This window comes from Pristiophorus japonicus, chromosome 18, assembly GCF_044704955.1.
Source record: "Pristiophorus japonicus isolate sPriJap1 chromosome 18, sPriJap1.hap1, whole genome shotgun sequence".
NCBI lineage: Eukaryota > Metazoa > Chordata > Chondrichthyes > Pristiophoridae > Pristiophorus > Pristiophorus japonicus.
The window spans coordinates 87,959,201-87,976,333 of NC_091994.1; the positions used below are offsets into that span (position 1 = coordinate 87,959,201).

Sequence of the window (17,133 nt, forward strand, 5' to 3'; positions counted from 1 at the left end):
CCATTTGGTGTGTGGAGGGGGGCGGGGGGGGAGGCAGCAGTGTCCATCCGGGGATGGGGGGGGGAAGAGAGAAGCGGCCGTATCCATTTGGGGGTGGGGGTGTGGAGGGGGAAAGGGAGAGGTGGCAGTGTCCATTCAGGACTGGGGGCCGGTGGGAGGGGGAGAGGCAGCAGTGTCCACTCGGGGCGGGGGGGGCGGTAAAGAGAGGCGGCGGTGTCCATTTGGGGGGGGGGCGACGGTCTCCAGCTGCCACCTGTCCAATTTTTGTGGGGAGTTTCTGAAATGCTATTGAGGTCGTAAAGAAATCTCCTTTTCCCACGTGGTTCTGAACCCTGGTGTGAATATTATTGAGGTAGTTTTTTTTTAAAACTTTCCTTTCTCCTACCCCGTCTGAAGGTGCTGACTCCTGCAAGGTGCAAGTTCCACAGATACTACCCACCCTCCTGTCCCTCGGGGTGGTTATGTTTCAGGTGTGAGGGGCATCACGAGAGGCCAATCCTGTCGGTGACCAACATCCAGCAGCAGCCATTGGTCAGTGATCGGGAGCAGCAAGTCTGCCGGGTTTTCCCGTTCCCGAATCCAGGGACACTGAGGTCGATTGTAGCAACCCTGCTGTTGTACAGAATCAGCTCACTGAGAGCACAGCGCAGGGGCTGAACCGAGACTTTCCTGGTCTGTGCGGCCCAGCACAATATAACGAGACATGTTAGCAAACTGAATATTGCCATGACGACAAGACATCCGTTTGTGTTCGCCAGTGTAGATAATCAGACCTTGACCCTGACCCCCACAGGAAGGTCAGTTGGCCCCATCCGTAGCCAAAGCAGCTTCTTACCATCTGGTTCTTCTTTATCGGTTCTTCATTCAGACGTTTGGCCCCTGGCCACTCTGAGCTCCAGCTGATTGGCTGATTTAGCTTGTGCCAAAAAGAACACAATGTTATCTCAACCCAGCCAGAGGCAAAGCAACTAGCTGACAGTCATCTGTTAAATGGGGCGATGTCTCTCTTCTATTACAACCTGTCTGTCTTTCAGTGGATGCGCAGTAATCCAATCATTCCTTCATGGCTCTCAGAATCTCCACATCCTTCCCACACCTGGAGTGATATTTGAATGTCAGGTGCCTCCCAATTTACCAAACACCTTAGTTCCACATGCAATGTCCTGCATTTCCCCCTCCCAAAGATTAATTTCCACATCTATATTCTTGTCATCAAGGCCTCAGAGTATAACTCCATGAAGAAAATAGAGAACTTACTTCATGAAGTAGTGGTGAGTTCCCCTCGTTTAAACCTGCAAGGACTCTATAACTATCTTACATTGCTTTTCGCCCTCTCGGCCCCCATCCCCCTTTCTCTCCTGAAATTGCTTCCTCTTAGTCGGATACAGTGCCAGCAATGGGAGCTGGAATTCCTGCCAGTACCTGACTCAACTGCCCATTCTTAATGTTTGAATCTAGACAGTGAGGGGCCGAAATTCCCCTTCCCTTCAGGCCTGTTACCCGCTGCGGAGTGCAATGGCGTCGATTTTTCGTGTAATGGCCGACATTTTTTTAATTCCACTCCCGCGGTATCCCGGTGGCGACCCACTCCCACCCCCCCCCATCCACCCCCCACTGCTCTGCTGCTGCCGTTCTGTCTTAAGTGCGTTATCAGAGCGCACACCACCGATGTCCCCCCCCCCCCACCAACAGTGAAATTCCGCCAAAAAAGTCTTGTTCCTGCCGGGCAGTGCCAAAAGCTGTTTTTTCCCCGGCGGTCCAGTGAGGCTGTACTCCTTGTAAAATGGCGGTGCGGCTCCCATTAAAGGGCCGCTGCTGCCATGTTTTTTTTTGTTGGCCGACAGCCATGTCGGACCGACAATTATACCCCCGGGTTCAGCCTGGCCGCCAACAGGCAAATGGCCCGGCTGAAACCATCCCTGATGGCCCGGTGGACCACACTAAAACATTCACGCAGGCACCGTGATGATATTGTCAGCCCCATGCTGATGACTGACAGAGGCAGTCGCTCCTCCCGTAACTTCTGCCTCTCTAGTCGGATCACCGCCGCCATTAGAACCGACTTCCGGTCTGCCGGGAAAAAGAAAACGAACAGTGGAATTTCACTCAAGAGGCCACCGCACCCACCACGCCGGTAAAAGCAGCAGAAACTGGGTGCGTGCGCCCCGTTTCCAGCGGTGGGCAATTTTGGCCCCTGAATGTCTAGGCTGCATGGTGTCCTGTTTCAGCCTCAAACCCCATCTCCTGTCCATCAGCAAGATGTCGGCAAAATCACCCCCATCATTTTACCTCACCCCCATCAGCACCGAAACCCTCCTTCACATCTTTGTCACCCTAGGGTTAACTTCTCTCATTCTCACCTCCCAATCCCAAGCTCCACTCTGGAAAAACTATTGGCCAAAACTCCACCACCCACATCCTATCCTGCACTAAGGAATTAGATAAGTACCTGAGGGAAAAATATTTGCAGGGCTACAGGGAAAGGACAGGGGTGTGGGACTGCTGAAGTGCTCTTGCAGAGACCCAGCACGGGCTCGACAGGCTGAATGGCCTCCTTCTGTGCTGTAACCATTCTATGATTCTATAAGTCACAGTCCCCCATCATCTCCGTTGTGGCCAATCTCCACTGACTGAAGTCAATGCACTGGGGACTGGACAAAGTCCTCGTTTATAGATCTAGCCACATCCGCCACCTCCTCCAACCGTACATGCCAGTGCATGCCCTCTGCTCCCCGACCTCTGGCCACCTTTGCATTCCCTCTTCTTCTTCCACACCACCTGCAGTGGCAGATCTGTCTCTGGAATTCTGTCCCTAAACCTTGCACCTGCTCACTCTTCCTTCAAGTCTCCTCAAAACCTACCCCACGTCCCCTGTCTGCTCCACTATTGCTCGCCTTCTGTTTGGGCTGAAGCGCCTTGGGATGTCTGATTATGTTAAACGTGCTTTGTAAATGTAAGTAGCCATACCCAAGCCTGTCTTCACCCAATCTTCACACAAGAACTATTGAGCATAAATCACTTGATCGGGATTAGGAGTGGAAATTCTGGCTGATTTCAACCTCCGCCCCGCCCCCCAATAACCAAGAGACACTGAGGCAAGAATTGTACCAGCCCATATCTCCGCCCAGGACGATGCCAGTTAAATCAGCACAAGCCAAAATGGCACCAGGTTCGTCCTGGTTTGTGTAGTGTTTAATTAAACACTTGCCAATTGCGCCATAGAGGATCTTTAGATCAATACATAAGAACATAAGAAATAGGAGCAGGAGTAGGCCATACGGCCCCTCAAGTCTGCTCTGCCTCTTACAGGTCATCATCCTAGGCAGTCCCTTGGAATCGAGGAAGACTTGTTTCCACTCTAAAAATGAGTCCTTAGGTGGCTGAACAGTCCAGTACGAGAACCACAGTCCCTGTCACAGGTTGAGAGAAGAGGTAGGTGGGACTGGTTTGCCGCGCGCTCTTTCCGTTGCCTGCATTTGATTTCTGCATGATCTCGACGATGAGACTCGAGGTGCTCAGCGCCCTCCCAGATGCACTTCCTCCACTTAGGGCGGTCTTTTCTCCAGGGACTCCCAGGTGTCAGTGGGGATGTTGCACTTTATCAGGGAGGCTTTGAAGGTGTCCTTGTAACGTTTCCTCTGCCCACCTTTGGCTCGTTTGCTGTGAAGGAGTTCCGAGTAGAGCGCAATTTTTACAGCGCGACAGCTGCAAAAAAAATATAGGGAACAACACCAGCCCTTATACATGGCCTTCTTCGACCTTACAAAGGCCTTTGACACTGTCAACCGTGAGGGTCTATGGAGTGTTAGCCTCCGTTTCGGATGCATTCTACAGGTATCCCTAATCAGAGGTACAAACAATTCAACAACTTGATAACAGTAGTAAAAAGAATGTACAAAAATCACCAGAACAAAAACATTAACCAATCTAAACGTAAACACAGGGCGTAACACGTTTCACCAATGAGGGTGGTGTGTATTATGTCCGTAATGTACCTATGAATGACTCCACGAGGCAATGTGCTGTACTCAAACTGTAGTGACCGTGGTCCTTTATTCCAAACTCCAGAGTGGGGCACAAGCATGGGTGCAGCCTTTTATACTGGGCCCTGCCACCAGGGCAGGAAACTCCCGGTCTCCACCAGTTGCACCCTCTAGTGGTGCCAGCATGTATATACAGTGTAAATCTTATTGATAGTACATCAGGTAAACAAGTCTCCATCTTCTGCAACCACACAGTGACTACACAGAGAGTACATCCATAGTCTGCATATACAACAGTGTGCTTGCTGGGGTGGCGCACTGGTTCAGGACTGTCCTTTCACCTCAGGAACCTCCACTCAGATCCAGCTCTGACAGATGGGATGGCAGTCTCCTCTCTATGCTGATGTAAGGGATTCTACATGAAATGATTCATGGCGTTACAAGCCACAAAACTACAGGTATCCCTAATCCGAGGCACAAATTTAAGATAATCACAAATAGAGTTAAAAAAGAAATTTGGAAAAAATGTTGGTTAGAATGTGGAATTTTCTACCACGCCTGTTCGAAACAGAGTCCACAAATTCCTTTAAAGGGAATTAGAAAGCAGCTTGAACAAGATACATATTAAAGAGCATGGGGAGCGAGCAAGAGAATGGGGTTAGACGGTGGTTAATGCAGAGAAAATCAATGATGTCGACTTAATGGATCAAATGGCTGTAACATTCTATAATTCTCCGACAAGAATCTATTCAGGGGACCTGGAAAGTAATCTAATGAAACTGTGGGCTCATCAATGGCAGTGCCTCCTGCTGGTAAAACAAAGCACTTATATACGTGTCATTGCCAGTGCAACACTTCCTGTTGATGAAAGCATCTACAGCAGATGCTAATTCACAGTGAGGCACCCCTTGCTGGTGAAGCATTGCACCTATTGTAGGTCTGTCACTGCTGGCACAGTGCCTCCTGGTGGTGAAGCATTGCACTTATTGTAGGTGTGTCATTGGTCACACAGCACCTCCTGGTGGTGAAACACTGTAGGATGGTCATACTCAATGGACCGCCCCCTGCTAGTGTAACATGCCTTCTTTACCTCATTGTCTATTTCATAAGTTGAAATGATTTTTCAAGGACTCATGCACAGTACAACAAATGGAAGCTGAGATCTAGCAGGGCATTGGAGGAGGAGTTCTCTATAAGCAGGATTTTGAAATATTCACCATTGATCTCTATGATATGCAAGAGCACCCTGTTTCCTTGTAGAGTCTCACATTGATTGAATTTAAGGTGGAACACATACTTCCCAGGAGGAATTATTGGACAATATTGAACCATCAGGGACACCTTTGTTAAAGATCTTTTTGTTAGTTGAAATTGCAAAGATTTTTTATTACAAAGTTGACCATCCCTGCTCCCATCCCTGTTCTGCTATCCACCTCTCCCAACCCCGGTCAAACCTTGCTTCACATCATCATCTTACAACATCTGATCTTGGGTCGGAGATACCCACATCAGCGTTCGTTACTGCCTCTTTGCCCTTCAAGCACAGTGACTCCTCCAGCTGTGACAGAGAAACAATAGTCACTGCGATCAGAAACACATGAAACACAACGGTACAATGAGTGAGCAGACAGCTCACACACACCTCAGCATGGATACAATTATTGAACACAGACACTGCACAGTTGCACACATACCTCAATCACCCAGAGCAAGCAACTACCGGTGACTCACTCCCCATTGCACTGACTCACTCCCCATTACAGACTGACTCACTCCCCATTACAGACTGACTCACTCCCCATTACAGACTGACTCACTCCCCATTACAGACTGACTCACTCCCCATTGCACTGACTCACTCCCCATTACAGACTGACTCACTCCCCATTACAGACTGACTCACTCCCCATTACAGACTGATTCACTCTCCATTACAGACTGACTCACTCCCCATTACAGACTGACTCACTCCCCATTACAGACTGACTCACTCCCCATTACAGACTGATTTACTCCCCCATTATACTGACTCACTCTCCATTACACACTGACTCACTCTCCATTACACACTGACTCACTCTCCATTACACACTGACTCACTCTCCATTACACACTGACTCACTCCCCCATTACAGACTGATTCACTCCCCCATTACATTGACTCACTCCCCCATTACAGACTGATTCACTCCCCCAATTACAGACAGACTCTCCGATCGCTGCTGGATGCCTGCTGTCAGAAACAATTTCTCTTTGTCTTCACATTCTCATTCCAGTAAACTCAGGTTTCCATAGCAACGCCCAGCATAGAATTCTCCATTTTAGACCCGAGGAACCCGGCTACTTGCCCGCTTAACTCTCTTCTTCACATACAGCCCCGGGGCAGATGGATGTTCAGGCTGTGGGGGTGCTGGTTGCACCCTGGGTGGGTCGGGGGATTCGGACATATCGTAATGTTACGGCATGGCTCTCTTGTGTTTTAAAAACTCTGCTCGTCTCTATGGTAACTGCTCAGGCAGTCAGTCCCTTGCTGTTGCTCTCAGAGCTCCTGATCGGGCTGACGGGCTAAACCTCCCAGCTGCAGTCTGCTACCGTACCAAGTTCTAGACTATTCCGACTGCACCAAGCCCAGGCCTCGCCCAACTCCATTACTGCTCTAGCTTGCACTGATGCACAATTGTAGGATTGAAAAGATCCTGAACAAATGTTCTTCCTTTCCCTCCTGCGGGCATTGCTTGCTGTGCGGGGGTTTCAGTTCCACTGGCACCACCCGAGTGGACATGCTTCATGTCTCCAAGTAGACAGTGAGGCCTAGGCTTTCCAGGCCTCTCCCGCTAGTTTTCCAGCAAAAATGTGGGGCCAACCAAGGCGGAAAATGTGCGCAGGGACATAATACGTCAAATCCCTCTCAACTCTTTTGGGAGGAGGGGCCTGGTAGCATAAAATGTGCCCATCTATATGTGGATGGGCTCAGGCAAATGACATGCCACTGAGAGAAACACATGTGTTTCCTGCCATTTGCCTGGTTTGGGCACCAGACTCAGGGGCCTGCTTGTTAGGTGCCAGTGTGCAGCGTTGTCATTTGTCAACGGAGGAACCCTTGGGAGATATAATCGCAGAGGAGCCTAAGCAAGTGCTTTCAGAGCAGTCAACAAGCCCTAACAGGAGAAATGTTTTAAATATTATTTTCTTCAGGCAGCTTGGTGGCTGCCTTCTTCCTCCCGCAGTAGTAAGTCCGCCCGCCCCGGCCCCCGCCGAGGGCCCCTGCCCCCTAATCAGGCTCAACTTCCTGGCAGGATTCTCCCTCCAGCATGCAAATGATCCTGGGGCCAGAAAGATGGTTAGAATTAGGGGTGGGGGACAACATTTCCATGGAGGAGAGAAGTCCCACCTCACTGGTGATGCCCCCCCACCTTTGGAAATCTTCGGCCTAAGTGTCAGGTGACATCACAGCGGAGACTAATCCTGAGCCCATGATTCCAGCAGGGCTCACTCCATTGCAATCAGGAGCCAATTTCCCCCTCCTTAATCCTGATGCCCAAGCGGAAATGAGGTAACTCAGCAAACCGATAGCCTGTGAGAAAGTACCTCCAGGAATCGAACCTGGGGCCTTCCTGTGCTATACGGCTCAGCTACGCACTGGATAGGTTTGCTGAGCCACTGTCAAGGGGGTAGTGCTAATATTTTTTCTTGTTGTTTCTCCGATTTTCCTGTCCATTTTTCCCTTTACTTCCTTTGGGTTTCTCCCTTTAACCCTCGGCCTGAAAGCACTGAGGGTTTGGTTCCACAAACTCCCGCAGTGCCTTGCTACTCAGTCAGCAGGAAAACCCAGCCCAGTTCCCTCAAAGTAGAAACACTTGCTGTGTAAGCATCCAAGCTACTGTAGTGCTGGTGCAGGTAGTCCGTGGAGGCCCCAGGGGCCATCCCTGCTCTGCACTGAGCTCCCCAGAGCGCTACAGTCGGGATCAGTGAGGGAAGGACATACAATCATCCAACATTCCTACTCCCGATCAATATCCACTGACCCTCACTGGAGAATGTGGGCTTGTGGACACAGGGTCGGGCTTGGCTGTGATGCTTTCTGGTCAGATATCCTGACTACACTCACTGTCCAGGCCCACACATGAAGAAAGGCCACTTGGGTGAGGTAATGGAGGGGCCCAAGGAACTGCCGGCCAACAACAGTGGTACCTTCAGGAGAGGGGGGGGGGGGGGTGAGTGGGGGTGCGGGGGAACAGTTCCTCCCATTCTGTGCTGAACTCTTGCTGAGGTACAATTCAATGGTATCCATTCCATCACCTAAGTGACCACCCTTCAGCAGGCTATCAACTGTACAGGCATCACGGCCAAGTCTGATGCTGGCCTCTTCTAATGTCCACAGACTCGCACCTTCCGGCAGGGGTTACTGGTCATTGATCAGAAGCAGGAATCCTGGCTGCTTCCCCCTCTCTAGTCCAGCGGAACTGCGGCTAACTGTAGCACCCGAACAGCGGCCAGGGCTAAGATCACCTACCTCAGCTCGGTACAAACACACACCTTCATTCAGCCACCGAACCATCAAGGGAGCCATCAATTTAAAGGTGTCAGCTGTGGCTCAGTTGGTAGCACTCTCACCTCTGAGAAAAAGGTTTTGGGTTCAAGTCCCACTCCAGAGACTTGAGCACAAAATCTAGGTTGGCACTCCAGTGCAGTCCTGAGGGAGCGCTGCACTGTTGGAGGTGCCGTCTTTTAGATAAGATGTTAAACCGAGGGCCCACCTGCCCTCTCAGGTGGACGTAAAATACCCCAGGGCATTATTTCGAAGAGCAGAGAGTGTTCTCCCCGGTGTCCTGAAGAATATCTATCCCTCAATCAACATAACAAGAACAGATTATCACATCATTATCATCTTGCTGTTTGTGGGAGCTTGCTGTGTGCATATTGGCTGCTGCATATCCTGCATTACAACGGTGACTACACTTCAAAAGTATTCCAGTGGCTGTAAAGCGCTTTGGGAGATCCTGAGGTGATAAGCGCTATATAATTGCAAGTCTTTCTTTTTCTTTTATGTTTAATGAGAAAACTACCTGCTGCCTGGGCCTAGCTACAGGTTAATGACAAACTGCTACAGGCAGCAAACTGTTAGAAATTCAACAGCTGACTTTTCGAAATGGCACAGGAACATCAAACCTACGGGCTCCAGCACTCAGGGGGGCTCATGGTTATTTGTTGTCGCCTTATCCTCTTATCCCTGCAAGCCCAGATGGTCAGCCTTTTAAAATTACTTTCCTCTCGAAATTTCCATACCAATAAGACTCTGCTATTCACTGGAACATCAGTGGCCGCCTCGAGTGGCTGCAGCCATGGTAACCAAGCAGAGAATTGTGCTGTTCTTGTCAATATGACAAGCCATGGGGCGGGGGGGCTGGAGGTGTGTAGAGGAAGTCAGCTGATTGCTGGGAAATATTAATGGGATAAAGCAAAGGTTCACAGCCCTCTGGCAGCCTGGGGGAGGGAATTCAAAGGAATTAACCTCCTGTAGTTATCACAAGTAAAATCCAACATGCTTATTTAAACAGCTCCTCTGAACACAAAGGGGCTGAATTGCCTCCTGCACCTTCCATTTTCTTTAGTATTTTCTCCCATGGGGCAGAGATTTGAGCGATATTCAGCTCGTTATCTTGTTTTTCCAGTCGGGGCGGTGTTTGTGGCGGATGCGAGGCGGAAGTGCCCTTGGATTGGGTCGGATGTCAGTCCGGGGCATCAGCGCCGCTGACGTGCCACAACGTCCCTCCCCTTCAATTAAAGGGGAGGGCCGCTGCGAACTCTGCAGCCACTTTAGTGGCACCCACTGGGTACCCAAGAGGGGGTGCCGGACCGTTGGTCGCACCCGTGGCCGCCATTGTCGGGCCGACCTTGGAGACAATTAAAATAAAATGGCGGCCGCGGCAGTGTTCCCTACAGGACAAGCTGTTGGAGGCACCAAGCGGTGGCCGATCAACATCCGTGGGGAAATTTCCCACGCAGGGCGGAAAGGGGTCGCTGCCAGTCGGTGGCGGGGCGATGTGTGCCCGACGGGGCGGCAACACGGGCAATTTCAGAAATGTCGGTGACTCCGCGCTGACTGAGCAGTGAGTCCTTACCGACCCGAGGTTACCTCTTTGAGGCGGCCACGTCTCTTAAAGAAAGGGGCAATTTCGGCCCCACACTCTTCTGTTGCCTTTACAGGTTTTACATTTGGATCAATTTTCTTCCTTCCTCTGCTGAAGGTAAGACACGCCCGCCACCAGGTTCCATGGGCACCGACCACCCTCTGGTACCTGATCACGTGGCCATTCTCTATCCTTGAGCCTTGCCTGTGAGTACAGGCAGGAGTTCTGATCAAGACGGCCATTACAGCCAAGCCACAATCCTGTCCTCGCTCAATGCTCTCACATAGGCATTTTCTAGCTGGGGGTCACTCGATAATAATCAGGGGCAGGAGTCCGGCTGATTTCCCCTCTCCATGATCAATCTCTATGCAGTAGGCCATTGGAGCATGGAACGCTTTGCTATAGGGAGTGGTTGGGGCAGAGTCCATTGCCTCTTTTAAGGGAAAGTTGGATAAATATTTGAAGCAGAGGAAAATGGGGAGAGAGCAAGGCAGCGGGATCATTTTGGGATTGCTCCAGCAAAGCGTCAGCACAGATCTGATGGACTGAATGGTCTGCTTCTGTGCTGTAAATTGTTACAATTCAACCTCAGGTTAAACGGGCACAATGTGTAACTTTGTGCTAAAGTATTTAAGAACAAATGCAGACCCACTTCACGTGTTATGGAAACGCAGTGGCTTGTTTCTCTCGCTAATTGGCACTAGAAACATAGAAACATAGAAAACATAGAAAATAGGTGCAGGAGTAGGCTATTTGGCCCTTCAAGCCTGCACCACCATTCAATATGATCATGGCTAGTTTCTCTCGCTAATTGGCACTATGACGATGACAATTTTATGCTTGTGCTACGGTGGCTTGTGACAAGTCTTCAAACCTGCTGCTGCGATCAGCTGAGACTCTCCTGGTCTGTATGGCTCAGTACCCCATTGGGCAGTGCAGTAACCAACAATGGGGAACTCCAAATTGAAAGCTCAAGCTTAGAGGGGGGCTGGGGTTTGGTCTGGCCTGCAACGCACAGCAGTAGCTTGGAATGTGAGGTGTTGTGTGCATATCACAGTCCACTGCCTTATATTGGAAGTGATCAGCGGTGCTGAATCTCGGGTCTATTCTGGGGCGTGTTCAGACATGTTGTCGAGTTACTCGAAAATAAAGACAAGCCCAGGCAAGCTGTTTGCTCCTGGGTCACTGCCACCACTCGCCTCATTACTGAAACCTAAACACATTCCCAACAGGAGATGAATCCGCGGCAGCAGCATAAACACAGCTTATCCCAATCCCAAGCAACATGCCTGTGCCAAGTCTTGGGACGTCCCACCAGTGGTGGCACAGCCAGTTATTTGCTGCAATGTGCCTCCCGGACATACCAGAGTCCACGTTAAGTTTCAGCGCAGAGGAAACTCAAAGATCAAATTCAAAATAAAAACCAGGCCAAAGGGTCAGAAACACAACATTACTTGAATCTGACTAACGCATAAAGGACGGGAGAAATTGCATCATACGGTGCCCCAAAGCATTTTACAAGCAATTTTTGGAGTGTAGTCACTGTTGTAATGTAGGGAAATGCGGCAGCCAATTTGCGCACGGCAAGCTCCCACAAACAATAATGTGATAACAACCAGATAATCTATTTTTTTAGGTCTTGGCTGAGGGATAAATATTGTCCAGGACACTGGGCAGAACTTTGCTGCTCTTCTCCAAAATAGTGCCATGGGAACTTTTATGTACACCCGAGAGAGCAGGCAGGGCCTTGGTTTAACGTCTCATCCAAAAGACGGCACCTCCAACAGTGCAGCGCTCACTCAGTATTGCACTTAGGTGTCATCTTAGATTATGTGCTTGAATCTCTGAAGTGGGGCTTGAGCCCACAAGCTACTGACTCAGAGACAAGAGAGTTACCACTGAGCCACTGCTGACGCAAGAGTGGAGCACTGGGGCCAATTATTTTTTAAAGCAATAACATAAAAAATACAAGGGAAAAGTCCTGTCTCAGTGGGTAATTGCAGCACTTGCTGTGGTACTAAGCCACACAGACCAGGAGAATTCCAAATTCGAACTCCCGTCTGTGCTCAATTTGCTGATCTCACCCGGGGCATTGCCCTTGGGTTAAGGAGCCGGAAATCAGGCAGGTTTCCTGCTCCTGATAACTATCCGGTGAGCCCTGTTGGAAAGTGCATCCATGGACATCAGGTCCACAAGATCAGGTTTGTCCTGTGGTACTTGTTACCCTTGAAATGCCTGCAGCACTCAGGTTCAAATAGGGTGCGATACTGGAGAGCTCACGATGCCTGTGGAACCCACATACCAGCAAGAGTCAGCATCGTTAGAAGGCTGCAGAACATTGGGGGCAGAATGTAGGATTAAACAAAAACGGCATTCAGCATGTCCATTTCAACCCCCCTCCGCCCAACATCCAAATCCTGCTTCCAAACCTGATCCCTTTCGATAGTTTACAAACTGCACCCTCTGGTCTGAGTACTGTGTGGCTGAGTGCACCAGGGAGAGAGAGGTCTAGTTCAGTACTGCACCAACTTATCACACCCCAGCATTAAAAACCGGTGAAGAATTTGCAATTTACAGATTTTATTACTGCTATAAAGCTCATTTCAGAGCTTGTTCACTGTGTCTCCACACCCCCCCCCCCCCCCGCCCCAAGTGCAGGTCAGAAGCTGGGCATTCTGCGGCGAATGACTCACTTCCTGACTCCCCAAAAGTCCCTCCACCACCTACAAGGCACAAGTCAGGATGTTAAGGAATACTCTCCACTTGCCTGGATTGGGGCAGCTGCAACAACAGTCAAGAAGATTGATACCATCCAGGACAAAGCAGCCCGCTTGATCAACAGACCATCCATTAGCTTAAACATGCAGTCCCTCCATCACCGGCACACCGTGGTTGCAGTGTGTACGATCGAAGGACACAATACAGCAACTCGCCAAGGATTCTTCGACAGCACTTTCCAAACGCATGACCTCCACCACCTAGAAGGTCAAGGGCAGCAGGTGCATGGGAACACCACCACCTCCACGTTCCCCTGCAAGTCACACACCATCCTGACTTGGACATATATCGCCGTTCCTTCACTGTCACTGGCTCAAAATCCTGGAACTCCCTCCCTAACAGCCCTTTGGATTCCTTCGCCACATGGATTGCAGCCGTTCAAGAAAAAGTCCCAGCACCACCTCAAGGGCAGCATGAATCTGGTGCTTGGGGTCACTATGAACCAGCTACATAAATGTCCTGGCTACAAGAGCCGGTAAAAGGCTGTGTATTCTTCGCTCTGAATATTTTGAAATAACACTGCCTAACCCTCAAATGTTGTTCAAACGTGTCTCCAGTACAAAGTTGGCATCTTTCAGGCAGTGCCAAGCCTCAGGTGCTGGTGGTTCACCTACCCGCTCACTGATGGCATTGTATTTAATTGCCAGCTCATCCCGCTCAGCTCGGCTCTGAGCCAGGAGGTCCTCGACACGGGACAACTCCTGCTGCAAGATCTGATTCTCTTCTTGAAGAGGCAGCACAGATGTCATCTCCAAGGCTGATGCTGCAAGCAAAGGGAACCAAGAAATCATCAAAATCTGGCAAATGTCAAATAACAAGATCAAAAGGTGGTGCGAGGACCGGTCGCCCAGGCTACTTCCAGCAACTCCTGGGGTTGATGGATACTGAGTGCAAGACTGTGTACACCACAATATCAATGCATTCTTAAATGTATAACTGTAATAAGCAGGGTAGGGATTCACTGTGTGACTGTACAGAGTTACTGTTTATTCAGCGGGATAAGGCTCACTCCCTGTGTAACTAAACGGAGTTACTGTTTATTCAGCACGATAAGGCTCACTCCATGTATAACTGTACGGAGTTACTGTTTATTCATCAGCATAAGGGTCACTCCCTGTGTAACTAAACAGAGTTACTGTTTATTCAGCAGGATAAGAGTCACTCCCTGAATTCCTGTTTATTCAGCGGGATAAGGCTCACTCCCTATATAACTGTACGGAGTTACTGTTTATTCAGCAGGATAAGGGTCACTCCCTGAATTCCTGTTTATTCAGCGGGATAAGGGTCACTCCCTGTGTAACTATACGGAGTTACTGTTTATTCAGCAGGGTAAGGGTCACTCCCTGAATTCCTGTTTATTCAGCAGAATAAGGGTCACTCTTTGACTTTATAGTTGCAGAAATACCATTACTTGTAGTTTGGATGAAGCAGTGGGGAGGTTGCCATTGATGCTAGTGGCTCTTCCTGCTTCTTGTCCCTACCTGATTTCTGCTCCTCTGTTAAGTTTTTGGTGACGATTTCTCGTATTTTGGCAGAAAGACAAGTCAGTGGTGAATCCTCAGTGTCTCCTCGAAATATGAATCCTTTCTCGTTCTCTGCACTCTGCACCGTGCTCTGTAATGTCTGTCAGACAGAGAAATATGTCATAAAGTGAGCACTCGAGACACTCATAGATTAACTTCGGTTAGACCGTAATTCCAGCTCTCCTGAAAGCTGCTGCTATTCCCGATACGGAGCAGTGAATTCAGGCTTAATTCCCCCCATACAACTGAATGCCTGGTGGGGGAATATTCTCAAATATCCCACACAAAACAAATATCAAGCTGTGTTCCCTTGGTTACTGAAATTGGTACATTTGCTCCCTGGTGTGGTACTGACAGTAAAGACCTCATGGTCACAGGATTGTTCCTGGTCTGTGCTGAGTTAGCAGATCTCAGCTGGGTAGCATCTGGACTAGGGAGTATCAGCCATGGCTCAGTGGGTAACACTCTCACCTCTGAGTCAGAAGATTGTGGGTTGAAGTCCCACTCCAGAGCACAAAAGTCCAGACTGACACTCCAGTGCAGTACTGAGGGCGTGCTGCACTGTCGGAGGTGCCACCTTTTGGATGAGATGTTAAACTGAGGCCCCGTCTGTTCTCTCAGGCGGACATAAAAAAATCCCGTACAAAGTTGGCAGAGTACAGCTAAACTGCATATACCAACTCAACCAAGACAAGACTAGAGGGTATAGGGACAATCGGCCGGGGTTCCTGCTCCTGACATGGTGCCTCATGCTGGAAAGTGTTGTAAATGGGTGAGGTTTGGTTGTCATTTCCCCACAGTTGAATGTCCTGCTGATACTCACTGTGGGGACTCATGCATGAAGGGTGGCCACTTGGACGAGGTTTATAGGAACAAATAGGACAGTGAAAGACCTTCAGGTCCATCTGACAAGTTCCAGTGGCTAGGGTAAAAACAACCCACAAAAGCCCTCCATTAATTTTTCCTCTCAGTATTTATCCAAACTCCCTCTTGAATTTGCTAATAAAATCATCCCTACTGACTCCCTTGACAGTGCTTCACCCATTCATCATCCTCTGTGTAAAGTAGTTAACTCTCACCTTTCTTTTCACCCTACATCTCCTAAATTTACCGCTATGTCCTCTTGTAGAATCTGTGACTACCTTAAACATCTGATGCTTATCTTGCCTACACCCGTTAAGAAATTGAATGCTTCTATGCAAGTTGTTGATATAAGGCCTGAGCCTTCCCTTTTCCATTGTCAACCTTCTCAGCTTCAGCAGGTACAGGGGTATCACCTTGGGAACCTTGAGGCAGCAAGGAATCAGGAGAAATGGAGGGACAAAACTGGACTCCAAGTGCTGTGGCTCAGTGGGTAGCACTCTCGCCTCAGAGTCAGAAGGTTGTGGGTTCAAGTAAAAAAAAATCTAGGCTGACACTCCAGTGCAGTACTGAGGGAGCGCTGTACTGCCGGAGGTGCCGTCTTTCGGATGAGACGTTAAATCGAGGCCCCATCTGCTCTCAGGTGGATGTAAAAGATCCCATGGCACTATTTCGAAAAACAGCAAAGGAGTTATCCCAGATGTCCTGTCCAATATTTATCCCTCAATCAACATAATGAAAAAAAGATTATCTGGTCATTATCACATTGCTGCTTGTGGGAGCTTGCTGTGCGCAAGTTGGCTGCCGCGTTTCCTACATCGCAACAGTGACTAGACTCCAAAAGTACTTCACTGACTGTAAAGCGCTTTGAGACGTCCGATGGTCGTGAAAGGCGCTATATAAATGCAAGTCTTTCTTGTATTGGCAATATGTGCCCGCTATCTAGCCCGGGGGTGCTGAGCCCAATTAGAGCTGCCTAGTTTGACATCAGCGAACTCCGCACAGACCAGGATCTCGACTGACTATATATAAAAAAGTTCGGAGCATGAAATTAAAACGCGCGCCGAAGGAAAGAGCCTGGGCTCAGCTCCAGCTCCGCTCGCCTCTCACAGACCTGGATCACCGTTTCCAGCGTGCACCCCTCCTCGGCTGCAAAATCTCCACATGAGCTCATCGAGCGGTCAGGACCCGACAGGGAAACTTTCAAATGGTGCTGCCACTCTGCACTATGGAGAACAGCTCGGGGGGTGGAGAGAGTGAACGTGGTTCGACCAGCCTGCTCCAGGAAGCAATGAGCTGACCGACTTCTCGGAGGTCTGAAGAGTGCAGGTTGTCCTTGCTTCCCTTCTTTCTCTGGCTTTTGTTTTTTGTTCTTTTCTCTTTATCACCTGCTTTCTCTCTCTCTCTCTGTAAACACCTTGTAGTGGCTCAAAATGAATCGATGCCGAAACCGTGTGTACTTGTCACTAGATGTCCTCAAATCTGTTGCTTTTTGTCCACCTCACAGCAGTCAGACCCGGGATTAATTTAAATCTCCCCAACACACAGCGTCCATGTGACAGGCACTGGGGGGATCTGGAGGAGACACAAGATCCCTTCTCCGGGTGTCTGCAAGGTCCTAGTGCCTGAGGCTGTCCATGTGATGGCCATTGATATGCAGATTAAATGTCTCAGGAGCATTCAGGTGGTTTATAAGAACAGGAGCAGGAGTAGGCCATACGGCCCCTCGAGCCTGCTCCGCCATTCAATAAGATCATGGCTGATTTGATCACGGACTCAGCTCCACTTCCCTGCCCGCTCCCCATAACCCCTTATCGTTTAAGAAACTGTCTTAAATTTATTCAATGTCCCGTAAAG

At 49.5% G+C, this 17,133-nt stretch overlaps 1 protein-coding gene across 1 annotated transcript in view; it reads right to left on the bottom strand.

Moving 5' to 3' along the window:
- The window catches only part of LOC139229064 (rootletin-like), a 165,186-nt gene extending 148,736 nt beyond the window's left edge, over positions 1–16,450 (bottom strand). The window contains exons 1-3 of the mRNA XM_070860722.1: positions 16,391–16,450; positions 14,374–14,515; positions 13,507–13,655 (exon numbers count right to left, since the gene is read on the bottom strand). Coding sequence (XP_070716823.1) covers positions 13,507–13,655; positions 14,374–14,515; positions 16,391–16,450 — 351 coding nt within the window. The remainder of the gene's footprint in view (positions 1–13,506; positions 13,656–14,373; positions 14,516–16,390) is intronic.
- Between the last annotated feature and the right edge of the window lie 683 nt (positions 16,451–17,133).